This window comes from Cervus canadensis, chromosome 32, assembly GCF_019320065.1.
Source record: "Cervus canadensis isolate Bull #8, Minnesota chromosome 32, ASM1932006v1, whole genome shotgun sequence".
Taxonomy (NCBI): Eukaryota; Metazoa; Chordata; class Mammalia; order Artiodactyla; family Cervidae; genus Cervus; species Cervus canadensis.
Genome location: NC_057417.1, coordinates 21,751,806 through 21,767,878, shown reverse-complemented (window position 1 = coordinate 21,767,878; position 16,073 = coordinate 21,751,806). Strand labels below are relative to the sequence as shown.

The 16,073-nt window shown below is 37.6% G+C and overlaps 1 protein-coding gene across 2 annotated transcripts in view; it reads right to left on the bottom strand.

Moving 5' to 3' along the window:
- LOC122433412 (CGRP receptor component) overlaps positions 1-16,073 on the bottom strand; it is a 90,088-nt gene that overhangs the window by 13,670 nt on the left and 60,345 nt on the right. For both annotated transcript variants that reach the window (XM_043456308.1, XM_043456309.1), the window contains 3 exons: positions 8,930-8,966; positions 4,690-4,788; positions 3,285-3,379 (listed from right to left, as the gene is read on the bottom strand). In XM_043456308.1, coding sequence (XP_043312243.1) covers positions 3,285-3,379; positions 4,690-4,788; positions 8,930-8,966 — 231 coding nt within the window. The remainder of the gene's footprint in view (positions 1-3,284; positions 3,380-4,689; positions 4,789-8,929; positions 8,967-16,073) is intronic.

Sequence of the window (16,073 nt, the reverse complement as noted above, 5' to 3'; positions counted from 1 at the left end):
ACAAGCCAAACAAAAAATCAGTAAACTTGAACAGAATAAAGGATTAAAGAGAAGTGAATAAAGCCTAAGGGGTTGGTGGAACACCATGAAATGAACCAACATACACATTTTGGAAGTCCCAAAAGGGACTACGTGACCATCAAGAGACGAATGGTTAACGAAGATATGGTGTGTACACACACACACACACACACACACTATGGAATATTACTCAGCCATAAAAAGAATGAAATAATACCATTTGCAACAACATGGATGGACCTAGAGATTATCACACTAAGTGAAGTAAGTCAAAGACAAACATTATATCACATGTTATATCACACATTATATCACATGTGGAATCTTAAAAAAAAAGGCCCCAAATAAACTTATTTACAAAACAGAAAAAGACTCACAGACACAGAAGACAAACATATGATCACCAAAGGAAGGGAGGGGTAAATTAGGAATTTGGGGTTAAGAGATACACATTCACTATATACAAAACAAATAAACAACAAGGACCTCTTATACAGCACAGGGATCTATATTCAATATATTGCAATAACCTATAATGAAAAAGAATCTAAAAAGAACATTTATATAGATAGATAGATAGATGGATAACTGAATCAATATGCTGTACATCTGAAAGTAACACAACACTGTACATCAACCACACCTCAGTTTAAAACTTACGTTGTCTTTAAAAAACAACAATAAAAACAAAGCCTTAGGAATATGCAGAAAAATTATCAGAGTTCTAATAGCTGCGTCTTTGGAGTTCTGGAATGGAAGGAGGAAGAGACTGGGGCAGAAAAAAACATTTAAAGAAATAATGGCCTAAAACTTCACAAATTGGGGTAGGAAATAAAAATTTACATAACCAAGAAGTTCAGCAAAGATAAACTTGAAAAAAAAAATCATAATCAAATCATTCAAAGACCAAATATAAAGAAAAGGATTGAAAGCAGTCACAGGACTTCTTTTTTAAACTAACATCTTTCAAGAGCTGAAAGAAAAGATCATTCAACCCCATGAAACTATCCTTCCAAAATGAAATAATATATATAACATTCCCATTTGAAACAAAACTAAGAAAATTGTAGCCAGCAGGCCTGTTCTAAGAGAAGTGAGAGTAGAAGCTCTTTAGGCTGAAGTAAATGCTAAAAACTAAACATGAACAGGAATGAATGATGAGCAAAAGAAATAGTAAAATTCTAGGTAAACATAAAAGACTATTTTTATCCTCTTAATGTTCTTTAAAACATATATTGGGTTGGCCAAAAAGTTTGCTCTGGGTCTCCCATAACATCTTACAAAAAACTGGAACTAACTTTTTGGCCTACCCAATAGTGCTGGTGAGCATGTGAAGAAGTAAGAACCCTGTGCATTGCCGGTGGGAATGTAAAATGGAGCAGCCACTATGGAAAACAGTATGGTAGTTTCTCAAAAAATGAAAAATAGAATTAACCTAAGATCTAGCAATTTGGCTTCTGGGTATATACTCCAAAGAGCTGAATGCTGAATCTCCAAGAGGTATCTGTACACTTGTGTTCAACAGCAGTACCATTATGCCTAACAGCCAAAAGGCAGACACCACCCAAATATATACACTAATGGATAAATGAATAAACAAAATGTCATATATACATAAGACGGAAAAGTATGCAGCCTTCAAAAGGAAGGAAAACCTGACACACACTACAACATTAATGAACCCTAAAGACATTATAAATGAAATCAGCCAGTCACAAAAGAACAAATACTGTATAATTATCTTATGAAGTACTTAAAGTAACCAGAGATACAAAGCAGACTGGTGGTTACCAGAGGCAGAAGGGAGGATGGGGAGTCACTGTTTAATGGGTATACAGTTTTAGTTCTGCATGATGAAAAACCATCCTTTGAATGGACAGCAGAGATGGTTGTACAACTGATTCTATCTAATGCCACTAAACTGCACACTTATAAATGGTTAAAAACGGGGCTTCCCTGGTGGTCCAGTGGTTAAGAATCCACCTGCCAATGCAGAGGACGTGGGTTTGATCCATGAAGCAGAAAGATCCCACATGTCTCAGGGCAACTAAGCACATGTACCACAATTACTGAGCCCACGCACCTAGAGCAACAAGAGAAGCCACCGCGGTGAGAAGCCCACACACCACAACAGAAAGTAGGCCCTGCGCAGAGCAACTCGGAAAACACCTGTGCACAGCCACAGAGACCCAGCACAGCCAAAAACAAACATGTTTTTTTAAAAATGATTAAAATAAAAATACCACAATATTAAAAAATATTCAGATTTTGTGAAAAGACATACACTGTATGATTCTATTTATATGAGGTATTAAGAGTAGTCAAATTCATACAAACAGTACGGCGGTGTCAGGGGCTAGGTTAAGTAGGAAACGGGGAGTTGTTTAATTGGTATAGTTTGTTTTACAAGATTAAAAAGTTCTGGATGTTGACTGCACAACAGTGTGAATACTACACTTAATATAAATGAATTTTAGACTTAAAAGTGGTTGAAATGGTACATTTTATGCTATGTTTATCACAAAAGTAAAACTATAAATAAACATACATAAACACATACAGGCACACATTTGAAAAACATTTGTCTTCATAGAGAAGAGAAGCAAGGGAGAAGGGCACTCGTTTACTGACAATGCATCAGCTGTGTGCCTGAAACAATACCAAATGTTTCCTCCAAAAGAAAATTTCTGATTATTCTGAATGAATGACAAATGCCTTTTTTGGATTTATCAGCTGTGTTATTAATTCTAAAAGACTAGGGCTAGTTTTTTCTCATGGAAACTCTTGCTCTAATTCTTAATGATGCTTTTAATTTCTACAAACTTAACTTATTCAGGAAAGTCATCAAGAAAGTAACTGGACACAAGAAGAGCAGACAGAATATTATCAAGCCATTTTTGCCCCACAAACACAAATGTCCAATGACTTAATTCACCAACTTGATCAAAACCTCGTAATTTGTAAATCCCATTTTTCAACCAATTTAGTCTGAATGTTGAGAAGAGGTTAAGAGACAGATTTGGAGGAGATTTTTTGAGATTAAAAAGCCCACTGTGTTCTATTTCTGGCTCTAGAAGGATCCCAGGGTAAGTCTCAGTTGTCTTATATACAATCCTAGGATCCTACTATAAAAGTGCACTGTGTATTGATTATTAATTCAAAACCCAACTAAATATAAATACACAGTTGTGAAGGATGACTTTTGCAAGCTATTGTTTTCATTATATGTCAGTCTTTTCCCACTTAAGATTATTTTTACTTACTTGGTCAACTTGTGGCTTTTCATTGCTGTCAGAAATTCTCTCACAATCTCAGGACTCTGGTGCTTACATGGTGTTTTTGATATGTATTTTAATGTCTATGGAAAAAAAGGAAAAAGCAAGCATAAGACAAATAGCTCTGAATGAACCATAGATGAACTAAATAAAGTAAAAGAACATGATTGATAAATGAACTGTAGGATTCTAAACACATAATTAAATGAACAAAATCAGATGGGAAGGAATGGTGACAAAAGTGTTAATTCCCTTATTTTCCTTAAAAGAGATTATGATGACTTAAGGCAAGTTTTTTAATGTCTTTGAAAAGATAAATTAAAAGATAGTTAAATCCAAATCTTTATAAAACAAAATGAAAACTGAAAGCAAATAAATAACAAGAAAAAATATATTAAAATGACAGATACAAAATCAAACATATAACAGCTTAAATGCTCTTTTTTAAGAACAAAGCATAAGAATGGGAGAGAATGCAACAAACTATCAATTGGATATTAAGATTATAAATTACTTTTGATATTTTCTTTATACATTTTGGTACTTTCTAAGTTTTCTACCATAAAAAAGTATCACTTCCGCTGTAATAAAGAATTTGTCTCTGCCAAAACAGATGATCTGGACTTTGCCCTCTGCTTCCAGGAAGTAGTCTTCATACGCCTGGAACATTACACCTAATAGGAGTATCTTTGTCTGGGAGCCTGACGTCCTACTGCATAGTCTTAATAATAAGACTGAGAGTAGGGGCTTTGGGTCATGCAGTATCAGCCGACCTGGAGGCTGACATGAACTACGCAGGCAATCAATCATTCAATCATGCCTAGGTAATGGAGTCCCAATAAAAACTGGACACCAAAACTTGGTGGAGCTTCCTTGGTTGAAAATGTTCTGAGTGTATTAACACACACCGACTTCGAGAGAGGCATGTTCTAACTCCACATTAGAGAACAATGAAAGCTCTGCCTATGATATTTCTCCTGGCACCTGCCCCAACTGCTTTGTCCCTAGGCCAATTTTAATCTGTATCTTTTCCTTGTGATAACCTATAACTGTGAATATAATAGCTTTTAGCAAGTTTTATGAGTACTTTCAGTGAATTATTGAACCTGAGGGTTCTCTTGGGGCGCTCTGACTTGCAACTGGTATTAGAAGTGAGGGTAGGTTTTTGATTATTCCCTCCTCTAAACTTTGCAGTTGGCCAACACTTGCCCAACAACTTGGCCAACAATTGCCCAAACTCTTTCCACTTCTATAAACAGAATAAAAACTGAGTTACAGTAAAACTACTCAAATCAGATAATGGATAGTCATGATTCGGTGGCCAGTCAGCAGCAAGATAAACCAACCCCCTTCAATAGTAGTTTGGACAGACCCTCTGGAAACGTAGACTTACTTCATATGTGATAGTATTCAAGTTCTGTTGCCCAGAACTGTGTTTATTCTTTCCACTTTCTTTACGCTGCTCTTTCAAATCAGTTAGTAACTGGAACACCTAGGAAGAGAAATACAAAAAATTTTCATAAATAAATTTGAGAAATGTATCTATTCCAAGGTCAATGATCTTGAAGGATAAATAGAACATCTCTTTCTTCTCATAAACCCTCCCCCAAACTCTTGCATTAGAGCAAATGAATCCGAAAAGCATTTGACTTTTTAAAGATGTTCTTTTATCTAAGTCAAACAGTACAAATTCATTTGTTTACATAAACTATTTCAAGTGTTTCCTATCAATATAAACCATAAAACTCTAAACAAGGTAGGCAGAGTGAGAACATACCTTAACACAGTAAAGGCTGTACATGACAAGCCCAGAGCTAACATTGTACACAACAGTGCAAAGCTAAAAGCTTCTCCTCTAAGATCAGGAATAAGACAAGGATGCCCACTCTTGCCCCTTTTATTCAACTTAGTACTGGAAGACCTAGACAGGGCAATCAGTCAAGATAAGAAATAAAAGGCATCCAAAGGGATGTAAAGAGGAAATAAAGCTGTCATTATTTGTACATTACATGGTATTATTTATAGAAACTCCTAAAGACTCCACCAAAAAACTGTTAGAACTAAGAAGTGAATTCAGTAAAGTTGCAAGATACAAGGCCAACATACAGAAATCTGCTGTGTTTCTATACACTAATATAAAAAAAACCAAACAATTCTAATCATTATAATTGCAACAAAAAGGACAAAACACCTTGGAAAAAATTTAACCAATGAGGCAAAAGACCTGTCCAGTGGAAACTATAAGACACTGATGAAAGAAAAAGTCAAGACACAAATAAATGCTCGTGGATTAGAAGAATATTGTTAAAGTGTTTGTACTAACCAAAGCAAACCAGATTCAGTGTCAGTTCAGTTCAGTTCAGTTCAGTCACTCAGTCGTATCCGACTCTGTGACCCCATGAATCGCAGCACGCCAGGCCTCCCTGTCCATCACCAACTCCCGGGGTTTACTCAAACACATGTCCATCAAGTCGGTGATGCCATCCAACAATCTCATCCTCTGTCATCCCCTTCTTCTCTTGCCCCCAATCCCTCCCAGCATCAGGGTCCTTTCCAATGAGTCAACTCTTTGCATGAGGGGGCCAAAGTACTGGAGTTTCAGCTTCAGCAGATTCAGTGTAATTCCTACCAAAATTCCAATTGCACATTTCACAGAAATAGAACCACCCTAAAATTTGTATGGACCACAAAAGACCCAGAATAGTCAAAGCCATCTTGAAAAAGAACAACAACGCTAGAGGCATCACACTCCCCGATTTCAAACTATATTACATAGCTATAGTAATAAAATCAGTACAGTACTGGCCTAAAAGAAATACAGAGATCAATGGATAGAGTCCAGATATAAATCCACACATTTACAGCTAACTAATTTATGAAAAAAGAGCCAAGAATATACAATGGGGAAAGGATAGTCTCAGTAAATGGTGTTGGGAAAACTGGACAGCCATACAGAAAAGAATGGAACTAGATCACTACATATACCATGCACAAAAATTAACTCAAAATGGATTAAAGACTTGATGGAAGATCTGAAACCACAAACTCCCAGAAGAAAACACAGGCAGCACGTGCCTTGACACTGGTCTTGGCAATGAATCTTGGGATTCAACACCAAAAGCTAAGTCAACAAAGGCAACAATAAACAAGTGGGACTACATCAAATCAAAAAGCTGCTGTGCAGCAAAGGAAATCATCAGCAAAATGCAGGCCACTGAACGGGAGAAAATTTCTGCAAGTTATGTAGCTGATAAGAGGTTAACATTCAAAATATGTAAATTCATACAACTCAAGAGCAAAAAAATAAATAATCCAATTTAAAAATGGGAATTTTCCCAAAGAATATATACAGATGGCCAACAGGTACACAAAAAGATGTTCAACATCACTAATCATCAGGGAAATGCAAACCAAAACCACAGTGAGATTACCACCTCACACCTGTTACAACGGCTATTATCAAAAAGTTAAGAAATAAGTATTGGTGAGGATATGAAGAAAAGGAAGCCATTAAAAAAAAAAAAAAGAAAAGGAAGCCATTGCATATGATGGCTGGGAATGTTAACTGGTGCAGACACTACGGAAAACAGTGAAGGACTATCAAAAAACTAAAAACACAACTACCGTGTGATTCAGCAATTCTACTTCTGGATAACTATCCAAAGAAAACAAAAATACTAATTTGAAAGGATATATGAAGCATTATTTATAAAATCCAAGGTAAGGAAATAACCTAAAGTGCCCGTTTACAGATGAATGGATAAGGAAATGGAAAATGTGGCATATATATGTGTGTGTGTCGGTGTATATATATATAGATATATGCACACATACATACCAACAGAGGAATATTATTCAGTCATAAAAAATGGAATCTTGCCAACTGCAACATGAATGGAATTTGAGGGCATTATGCTAAGTGAAATAAAGCAGAGAAAGATAAATACTCTATGATCTCACTTACATGTAGAATCTTAAAAACAACAACACAAAACCAAAAATCAAGCTCAAAAACACAAAGAACAGATGGATGCCAGAGATGGCAGGGAGGGGGACAAAATAGATGAAAGTGGTCAGAAGTTACAAACTTTCAATTATAAAATAAACAAACCATGGGGATATAATGTACAGCATGGCAACTCTAGTTACTACTCTTGCATATTTGAAAGTTGCTAAGAGAGTAAATCTTAAAAAGTTCTCATCACAAGAAAAATGAATTATATAACTATGGTGTTAATTAATTACTTATTGTGAAAATCATTTTGCAACATACACAAATATCAAATCATTATGTCGTATGCCTGAAACTACTATAATATATTTGACTGTAACTGAATTAAAAAATTTTTCCTAAAACTTTTTTTTTAAAGGATCTTGCTTCTTCTCTAGCATGAAAATCTATTTTACTTCTGGAAAAGAAAAATTATGAGGCAAGTGATAAAAGTGGTTTACCAAAAAGAAAAAAGGGAGGGGGGCGGGTAGAAATGCTATAGAACTTTTGGTAGAAATGCTATAGAACTTTGCAAGTAAACTTTCCCCACAAGGAAGAAACACATGTGTATTAGTGCTAAGAAGGGTCAGGAGAGGAAATCTCTCTATTTTGGAGATTATGCCAGAAAATTGTCAGAAGCATAGTATCACAGACATAGTAATGACTAGATACAATGCAACCTGTCCCCTGCCTGTCGGTCCTTTCAGAAATAGTGGCTTGAGACCCCATTAATGCAATGTTCCCAAATGGATAAAACACTAAACACCTTGTCCAGAGATCTAACTGGACAAGGAGATTTCTAAAAGCCAATGGCTTGACCATTTTCTTCCTGTTATGAGTAGAACCCATTTAAGATGAACCTTTAGGAAGGAAAGAATATGGCCCACTGTGTTAATTCTACTACCTTCTACATATATCACACAATGAAGACTTAAATCTCCTCTAAGTCTTCCTGAGTTTAGACCCTGACATAAAAAAAACTGACGAATATATGAATTGTTCTTTCTGTACCCAGAGTTAACCTATCAGATGGTTTTGCTATTACCCAGGTATAATAGAAAGTAGGCAGAAAGAATGTTCTCTCTCCTCTGACCAATCTTTTTCCTTCCTTCCTTTCTTTCCCCAGCAACCCAACCCTCAAGCCCCCAAATTCCAAATCTGTTAGTTCCTACTAATTACTCATAATGGTGAGTCAACTAAACTCTCACTTCCAAAATGAAGGTGTTAATACATACCTATGAGACCATTATGAGGATCAAATAACTTACAAAAGCATTTTACAGCTAAAGAGTGTTAATTTGGAAAAGGCATACATGTTTTAATGGAAAATTTTTACAAACAGACACAGTTCCAAAATAGATGTTTCCATCCTATGAAGGCATCCCAAATGAAGATCTAAAATCTCTGGCATTTGGAGATGGTTGCCTACATGAACTTAAAGCCTTCTCAGCTTTCCTGAATTACTGTGTGTGATTTACCAAGCTAAGAGTATTCCAAAGTCCACTAGATGGTGCCACCTCTCTTATTTTAAATGGCAAATCCAAATGAATTCAGTCATTTCTAACCAAAACTAATTGAACAGCCTTCAGAAGCTGAGGGCAAACAATTAGAGAGGAAAACACAACAGTCTAAAGCAATTTACCTCATAGTTACTGAGCAGCGCAGCATTGGCATCCTTCCTGCAAAACAAAGTAAACTGTCATCAGTCAGGGTTCATGTCCCTTTGTGGGATTTTTTTTTCCTTTTTTTGTGGGAATTAAATATATAAAATAATCCCTCTGTTAAGATTCAGTAGTCCAGTTCAGAAACCTGGGGACTACAACCCCAAATTGAGAAATGTCCGAAATCTCACTGGTTTAGCTGGCGATGCACAAATTCAGAGCAAATTCTCCTCTTTAAAACTGAGGTATATCACAAATCCATCATCAGGTAGGTTACTAAAATATTCTGCTTATCCATGGTCCAAGTAGGCAGAAGTTAAGAGAAGCCAGACATCTAGAGGAAGTTAGTAGTAGGAAGAAACCGTGGGCCAGACCATAGGAGTAGGGGGATGGCAATAAACAGAGGGTGCTAGAATTCGCTGGAGAAACAGAGGGCCTCCTCACCCCACAGCCCTGTCCTCTCTCCAGCACCATCTGCCTTCCACCAGCTATCGACATTTTGGGCAGCCAAGTTTTCCTGCTGGATCACCAGAAATGAGACCCTTAACAGTAACATCACTCCTGGAAATCCCAGCTGCGTCAGGAATCCTGCCAGATAGGCACAAAACTCCCAAGGTGTTTATCTTCACTGTCGACTCAACAGGCAGAGTTCACGTGTAGGACAGTGGTCAAAACCCTGACCCCTGTGCAACTGTGAATCAAGGCAAAATGTCACTTTCACGTATGAATGAGCACAGCAGTGTGACTCGATTAAATGACCACTGATCCATTCTACAGTATCACATCAAAAAGCACATACTGTTCTTAACAGTATGCACTGTTAAGAATGCAGTTTTTTTTTAATTTAAAATAAAGCTTACTTTATTAAACAGTTGGCAAAAACCTTCCCTAGTGTTTATTTCTTCTTTTTTTTAAAAAAAAAAAAGAATGCAGTTTTATTAGTAACAATTAAGAATTCAGTTTTGATCTACTATATAGCACAGGGAACTATATTCAATATCTTGTAATAATCTATAATGGAAAAGAATCTGAAAAAGAATATATATGTATGTATAGCTGAATCACTTTGCTGTATACCGGAAACACTGTAAATCAACTCTACTTCAATTTTCAAAAACCACAGTTTTGAAATCAGACACATCTGGGTTCATATTCCAGCCCTGCCACTTACATGAGTTTTAATGAGTTAATTACCACCCCCCTAAGCATCCCCATACAAAACAAAAAGTGAGGATAAACTAGTACCCAGAAGTATAGCCTAGATTCTAAATCCAGCTCCATTGTCCATTAGATATATGAATCTGGGCAAGTTATTTAATCTTTCTACGCTTACATTTCCTCATCTATAAAACGGCAATTATAGTGCCAACCCCGTAAGATTGTTATAGGATTGAGCTGAAACATAAAGTACCTGGGAACACAGTAAGTGCTCAATAAAGACTATCTATTACCACTTCTACCTGTGCTACCACCACCACCTCTTCCTACTTCAAAAAGCTGTTCTAAGGATCAAAGTGAAGTCGCTCAATTGTGTCCGATTCTCTGCGACCCCACGGACTGTAGCCCACCAGGCTCCTCAGTCCATGGGATTTTCCAAGCATGAATACTGGAGTGGGTTGCCATTTCCTTCAGAAAACAACAAATTTTAAAAGTGTAACAGTTTGTGGTTTACTAGGATCACCCTAAAGGAAAGCTGTAAGACATCATTTCACTTTAATTCTCATTAAAAAGCCTGTGATGTAGGAGCTATTATGATTCCTTCCTTATGGATGATGAAACAGGTACAAAGATTAAAAACCATGCTCAAGGGCACACAGTTAAAAAAAAAAAACTAACTGAAGTGGACAATAACTATGGGATTGTAAAAAATAAAACTGGATGGAAATCAGTAATACAGAATCAATTCACCAAGGAGTTTGTATTTGACATAATGCACAACAAAATATTACTGTCTGTTCTTAAACTAGGAGATGGGCTGTAAGGTGAAAACAAGGACACAAAATTTCAAAAACATGGGACAAATAGATGGGTGGTTTCCCCAGTCAACAAATAAAGCAAAACAAGCAAGAGGTTGACACAGCATTCAGCCGAGACCTCAGGTCATCACACGGCGCTGTCAGCACAGTAATCAAATCAGCACAAGGCTTACCAAAGGTTACCAGTCATTCAGCGGAGCCAGGACTTCATCAAGCGCGGCTTTGCGCAAATGACCACAATGGCATTCATGTCACAAAGAATGTATTTAAAAGGAACCTGACACAGGAAGGATAGTGCATAATTAGGGGCCATGACATGGTTTATTTAAAACTGGAAATGACAAGTCAAGCCACGTGTCATCCTTGACTACTTAATCAGGAAGTCAGTCCAAGAGCCTTCCTATGATCTTTGCTGGAAATTGAATTACAACTCCCTATGTGCCATTCTGGGGTACCAAAACAGCCCTGCCTGGAACAGGGTGGAGAAGAATTACAAATGCTATTCTTCCTCAAGACCAGTGGACCCATCCCAGGTAGCACCGTGACAAGTTCATGTCCAAGCCCCGGCCCCTCCTCGGTCACGCAGACTATTTCAGGCCCTGGGAAATCTGTCCTGGCTCTTCACGTACTGCCCCACTGCCCAAGTCCCTGCTGTTAACTGAGAGAATCCCGAGAACATCTCCTGTCTTCTCTAGAGTCAACATACAAAGGACAGGTGCTCCCTTCCAGGTGTATCGTCATGAACCTGTTTTGGGGCTAGGAGAACAATGGATCTTTAAACAAATACTGCATCTTGCACTCTGGTGGGCACAGCTGATTTATCCATTGATATTTTATTAGGAAGACAGTAATAATTTTTTTTTACCCAGCTAAATACTAATGGAGTAAATGCAAAAAACTTCATTCCTTTAGTCAATAAAATATCGGGCTTCCCTGGTGGTCCATGGTTAACTCTGCAATTCCACTGTAGGAGGCACAAGTTTGATCCCTGCTCAGGGAAGTTTCACATGCCAATCGGTGTGAAAAAACAAAAAAACCCAATGAATATAGTGTCTGTTTTTATTAAGTCCTAAATGAATTGTGTGTATTGGGGAACTTTTTTTTAAATGCAGTTTTTATCCTGAAGAAGTTACTGTAACCACCACTAACTGGCAGGATGCTGAGAACAGGATATGGTGAGATTTGAGAGACATCTTAACCAAGTTATCTAATTTAACAGCACCAATGATGAAGAGGTGATGCACTGAGAAGGAAACAGGCCTCAGAGCAATCCAGTCAAAAAGTGGTTAATTTAAACCTAGTTAAGAGGATATAATCAGACAAATGCAACCTGAGGAACCTTCTTCAAATCCACTGGCCCAGATTCTTCAAATCTCACTATCATTTGTCCTGATACCAATGTCACAAAAAGAGGCTAGGAAACTGTCTTAGAGTGAAAGAGGTTAAAGAACCCTGGCAACAAAGGCAATGTGTGATTCTTGACTGGATCCTAATCGATGTTTTCCTAAATCTAGCTAAAACATTATCAAGACAACTGGTGAAATTTTAATATAGATTGCATTTTAATAACAGTGGTTACATCAGCACTGAATTCCCCCAGGTGTGACGATGGTGTTGCAGATACGTAGGAAAATGCCTTTTAAGACTGATAACATGACACAGCTATAATTCTGAAATATTCAGTAGAGAGTGAGAGTGAGTGTGTGTGTGTGTGTGTGTGTGTGTGTGTGTGGAGAGAAAATGCATGCATACGTGGTGACTCTAGGTAAAGGACATACAGGTACTTGTAATGCTCTTTTTTGCTACTGCTACATGGGTTTAAAATTTCATGAGGTAAAAAGTTGATAAAAATGGAGATGTAAAACTAAAACACTCCAGAAGGTTTTTTTAAAAAAGACATCAGTATAAATTGTAATTAAGGACCCTCTCTTCCAATTTTTTTTCCCTTCATACTCTATTGTAGGACTTAGAATAGCACTGATATTACTTATATTTAAAGCAAATATTGCAAGTGAATTTTAAAGACTGTGTGAATCTAGACTTACAGGACGGCAGTCACTTAAGCTCCTTAATGAATTAGCTGACTTGCTATTTGAAATTTAACCTGTAAAATCTGCTTAACTTGCTGAGTCAATTTAATGGACACAAACAACTACTCTGGAAAACCAAATACTGAATAAACAGAACAAAATGATCTATTGACAGATGTTCCTTAGAAGCACACACGCACAAAGAAATCCAAGCAAACAGTGCCCAGTAACTGTCACACACGCTCTTACAGACACAATGACGAACGGAATTGCTCAAATTCTCCTATGTTTAACCTATGTTACTGATTCAAATCCTGTTCTGAAAAACTAAACTCTGCTCCAAGAAAACTAAGCCACCTTAAAAGTCAATGAACAAGTTAAAGCGTAGCATTCACTTGGGAGCTAGCAAACAAATTATCCTCTTTCCAGCCCTGTTAATGGAAAGGACCTCTTAGCTAATGTCTTTAAACATCAGTATTTCCAGTTGAAAGATGAAAGAAATTCTGATACTCTTTCAAAAAGATGATACAAAAGAAAGTCCATTTTCCCTAACTCTGTATCTTAACTTCAAGAATACAAGGATGAATACAAAGTTTTCCAGGCATATAAATAACCCAGAGGCATTAGACAAAGTCAGTCAAACAACAAATACCTATGTATACAAATACTTAATCTTGCTATTAATATTTGGTATCCTTTTATCTGATGTGATGGTGAAAAAGTTTTCATTTTTAAACTCTACCTTTCAACCAAATAAAGCATAAATATTCCTTAACCTTAAAAAACTTCTAGTGTATATTATACGTATCATTCACATACACTAGGTAGTTAGGGAAAAAAAGTAAAAACTCATGGGAGTCTTCCATCCATGCGTCCTCACTGCAGGTCCTAGGACTGCCTGGTAGAGGTACAATACATTTGCCCTCTCAGAAACTCAGGGGTCTCCTGAAGATCCTGAGGACCACACTGTCAGAGATCACACCTCATACTGGAGACCAGGCAAGATCTGAAGTTAGGCTTCCAGACCATCCCATTCCAGGGGCCCTGCCACCCCCAAACCACATGCCTACCTCAGAAAACCACATTTTCCCAAAACTGCTAGCCACAAAATTCTTGATTGATCAATGACTTCTTAGAAGTTGTGGGCAGGTTACTACAGGAGAAAAAATTCTTGACTGAAATCATTTCACTTAGGAAAATCAGAAAATCGATATGCTAAGCAATCAAGAAACTAGCTAATTAATTTATATTAATTTAACTTCTTAAACTAATGAAGTACTATTAATTACTTCACTCAACAAGTACAGTTAGCCCTCTGTATCTGTGGATGTGAAACCCACAGATACAAAACTAGTAAATGCAGAAGGCCGACTATATTTACTAAAGGCCTACTGTGTGCCAGGTGCGGTGCTAAGTGCTAGGTGAACACACACTGGTCCCTGCCTTCATGGTGCCTACACTCTCACGAGGAAGACAAAACACTAGACAAGTAAACATACATCTATTATTGTAACTTGTAATTATTTAAGGGGAAAATAAACCAAGGTTCTATGAGAGACAAAAAGCAGGACTTATTTCAGAATTACCAAAGAGGAAAAACACTGAAAAAGGATACTCAACCTGAGATGTCAAAGAGGTAAGAAAAGGGCAGAACAGGAGGGAAAGTATACCAGGAAGAAGGAACAGCAAAGCAAAGGCCCGGAGGCAGTAACGGGCTTGGAGGGTTACCCGTTACTTGCCTACCAGTGCAAAGTGTGTGTGTTCAGGGGAGGGTATGTGACAAGAGACCACGCTGGTGAGTGCGTGAGGTTAAACAGCGTCTTGTGGTCCTAGTAAGAAATGCAGATATCCTGTAAGCACAACAGAAAAGCAATGAAGGATTTTTACACAGAGAGTGATTTGATCTAATATTTTAATTCACTTTGGCTGCTGTGTGGAAAGAGAATGGAGGGGACAGGGCAAGAGTGAAAACCAAAGGCTATTGTCTAATCCAAACCAGAGAAGACTGACAACAAAATTAGCAGTGGGGACAGTGAAAAGTTATTGCATTCAAAATTCATTCTGACGTTGGAGAGGACAGGAGTGGCCAATGGGCTGGGTTTAGCGGTGAGGAAACAGGGCTCGATTTCTGGTCAAGGCAAGTGTATGGCTAAGAGAGAAGGGCTGGAAATACATTCTAGGGAATTATTTTCATACTGATGGGTAAAAGGACCAGGGGAGAAAGTATGGAGAGAAAGGGTCCCAGGACTGAGCCCTAAAATGCTTCAACATTTAGAAGCCAAGCAAGGAAGGGGGTTCCAGGAAAGAAGACGGAGAAGTAGTCCTGGAGGCAGGAGGAAATCCAGGAGAGCATGTCACAAAGCCAAGAGTTTCTGTATCAATTACTGCTAAGGGATGGAGAGAAAGCTGAGGCCAGAAAATCAACTTCTGGGTTTGACAAGATAGGTAAATCTACGTAAGACCCATTTCTGTAGAGCAGTGAGGATGGAAACTCAAAGAATGATGGAAAGAAATAAAGAGTAAACGATACTTCTAAGAAGCTTTCTGGTGACAGGAAACAGAAAAGGAGCCACAGGCAGACAAGATGTGGGGACGGACAAGGGATTTTTTTCTACTCAGCAGCTTTTACCTTTATTCATATGCATACCAAGTATTAATTTGGAAAACTCAGCAGTAGCCACAGAACTGGAAAAGGTCAGTTTTCATTCCAATCCCAAAGAAGGGCAATGCCAAAGAATGTTCAAACTACTGCACAATTACACTCCTTTTACATGCTAGCAAAGTAATGCTCAAACTTCTCCAAGCTAGGCTTCAACAGTACATGAACCCAGAACTCCCAGATGTTCAAGCTGGATTTAGAAAAGGCAGAAGGACCAGAGATCAAATTGCCAACATCCACTGGATCACAAAAAAGGTAAGAGAATTCAAAAAAACCATCTACTTCTCCTTCAGTGACTATGCTAAAGCCTTTGTGTGGATCATAACAAACTGTGGAAAATTCTTAAAGAGATGGGAATACCAGACCACCTGACCTGCCTCCTGAGAAACCTGTATGAAGGTCAAGAAGCAACAGTTAGAACTGGACATGGAACAACAGACTGGTTCAAAATTGGGAAAGG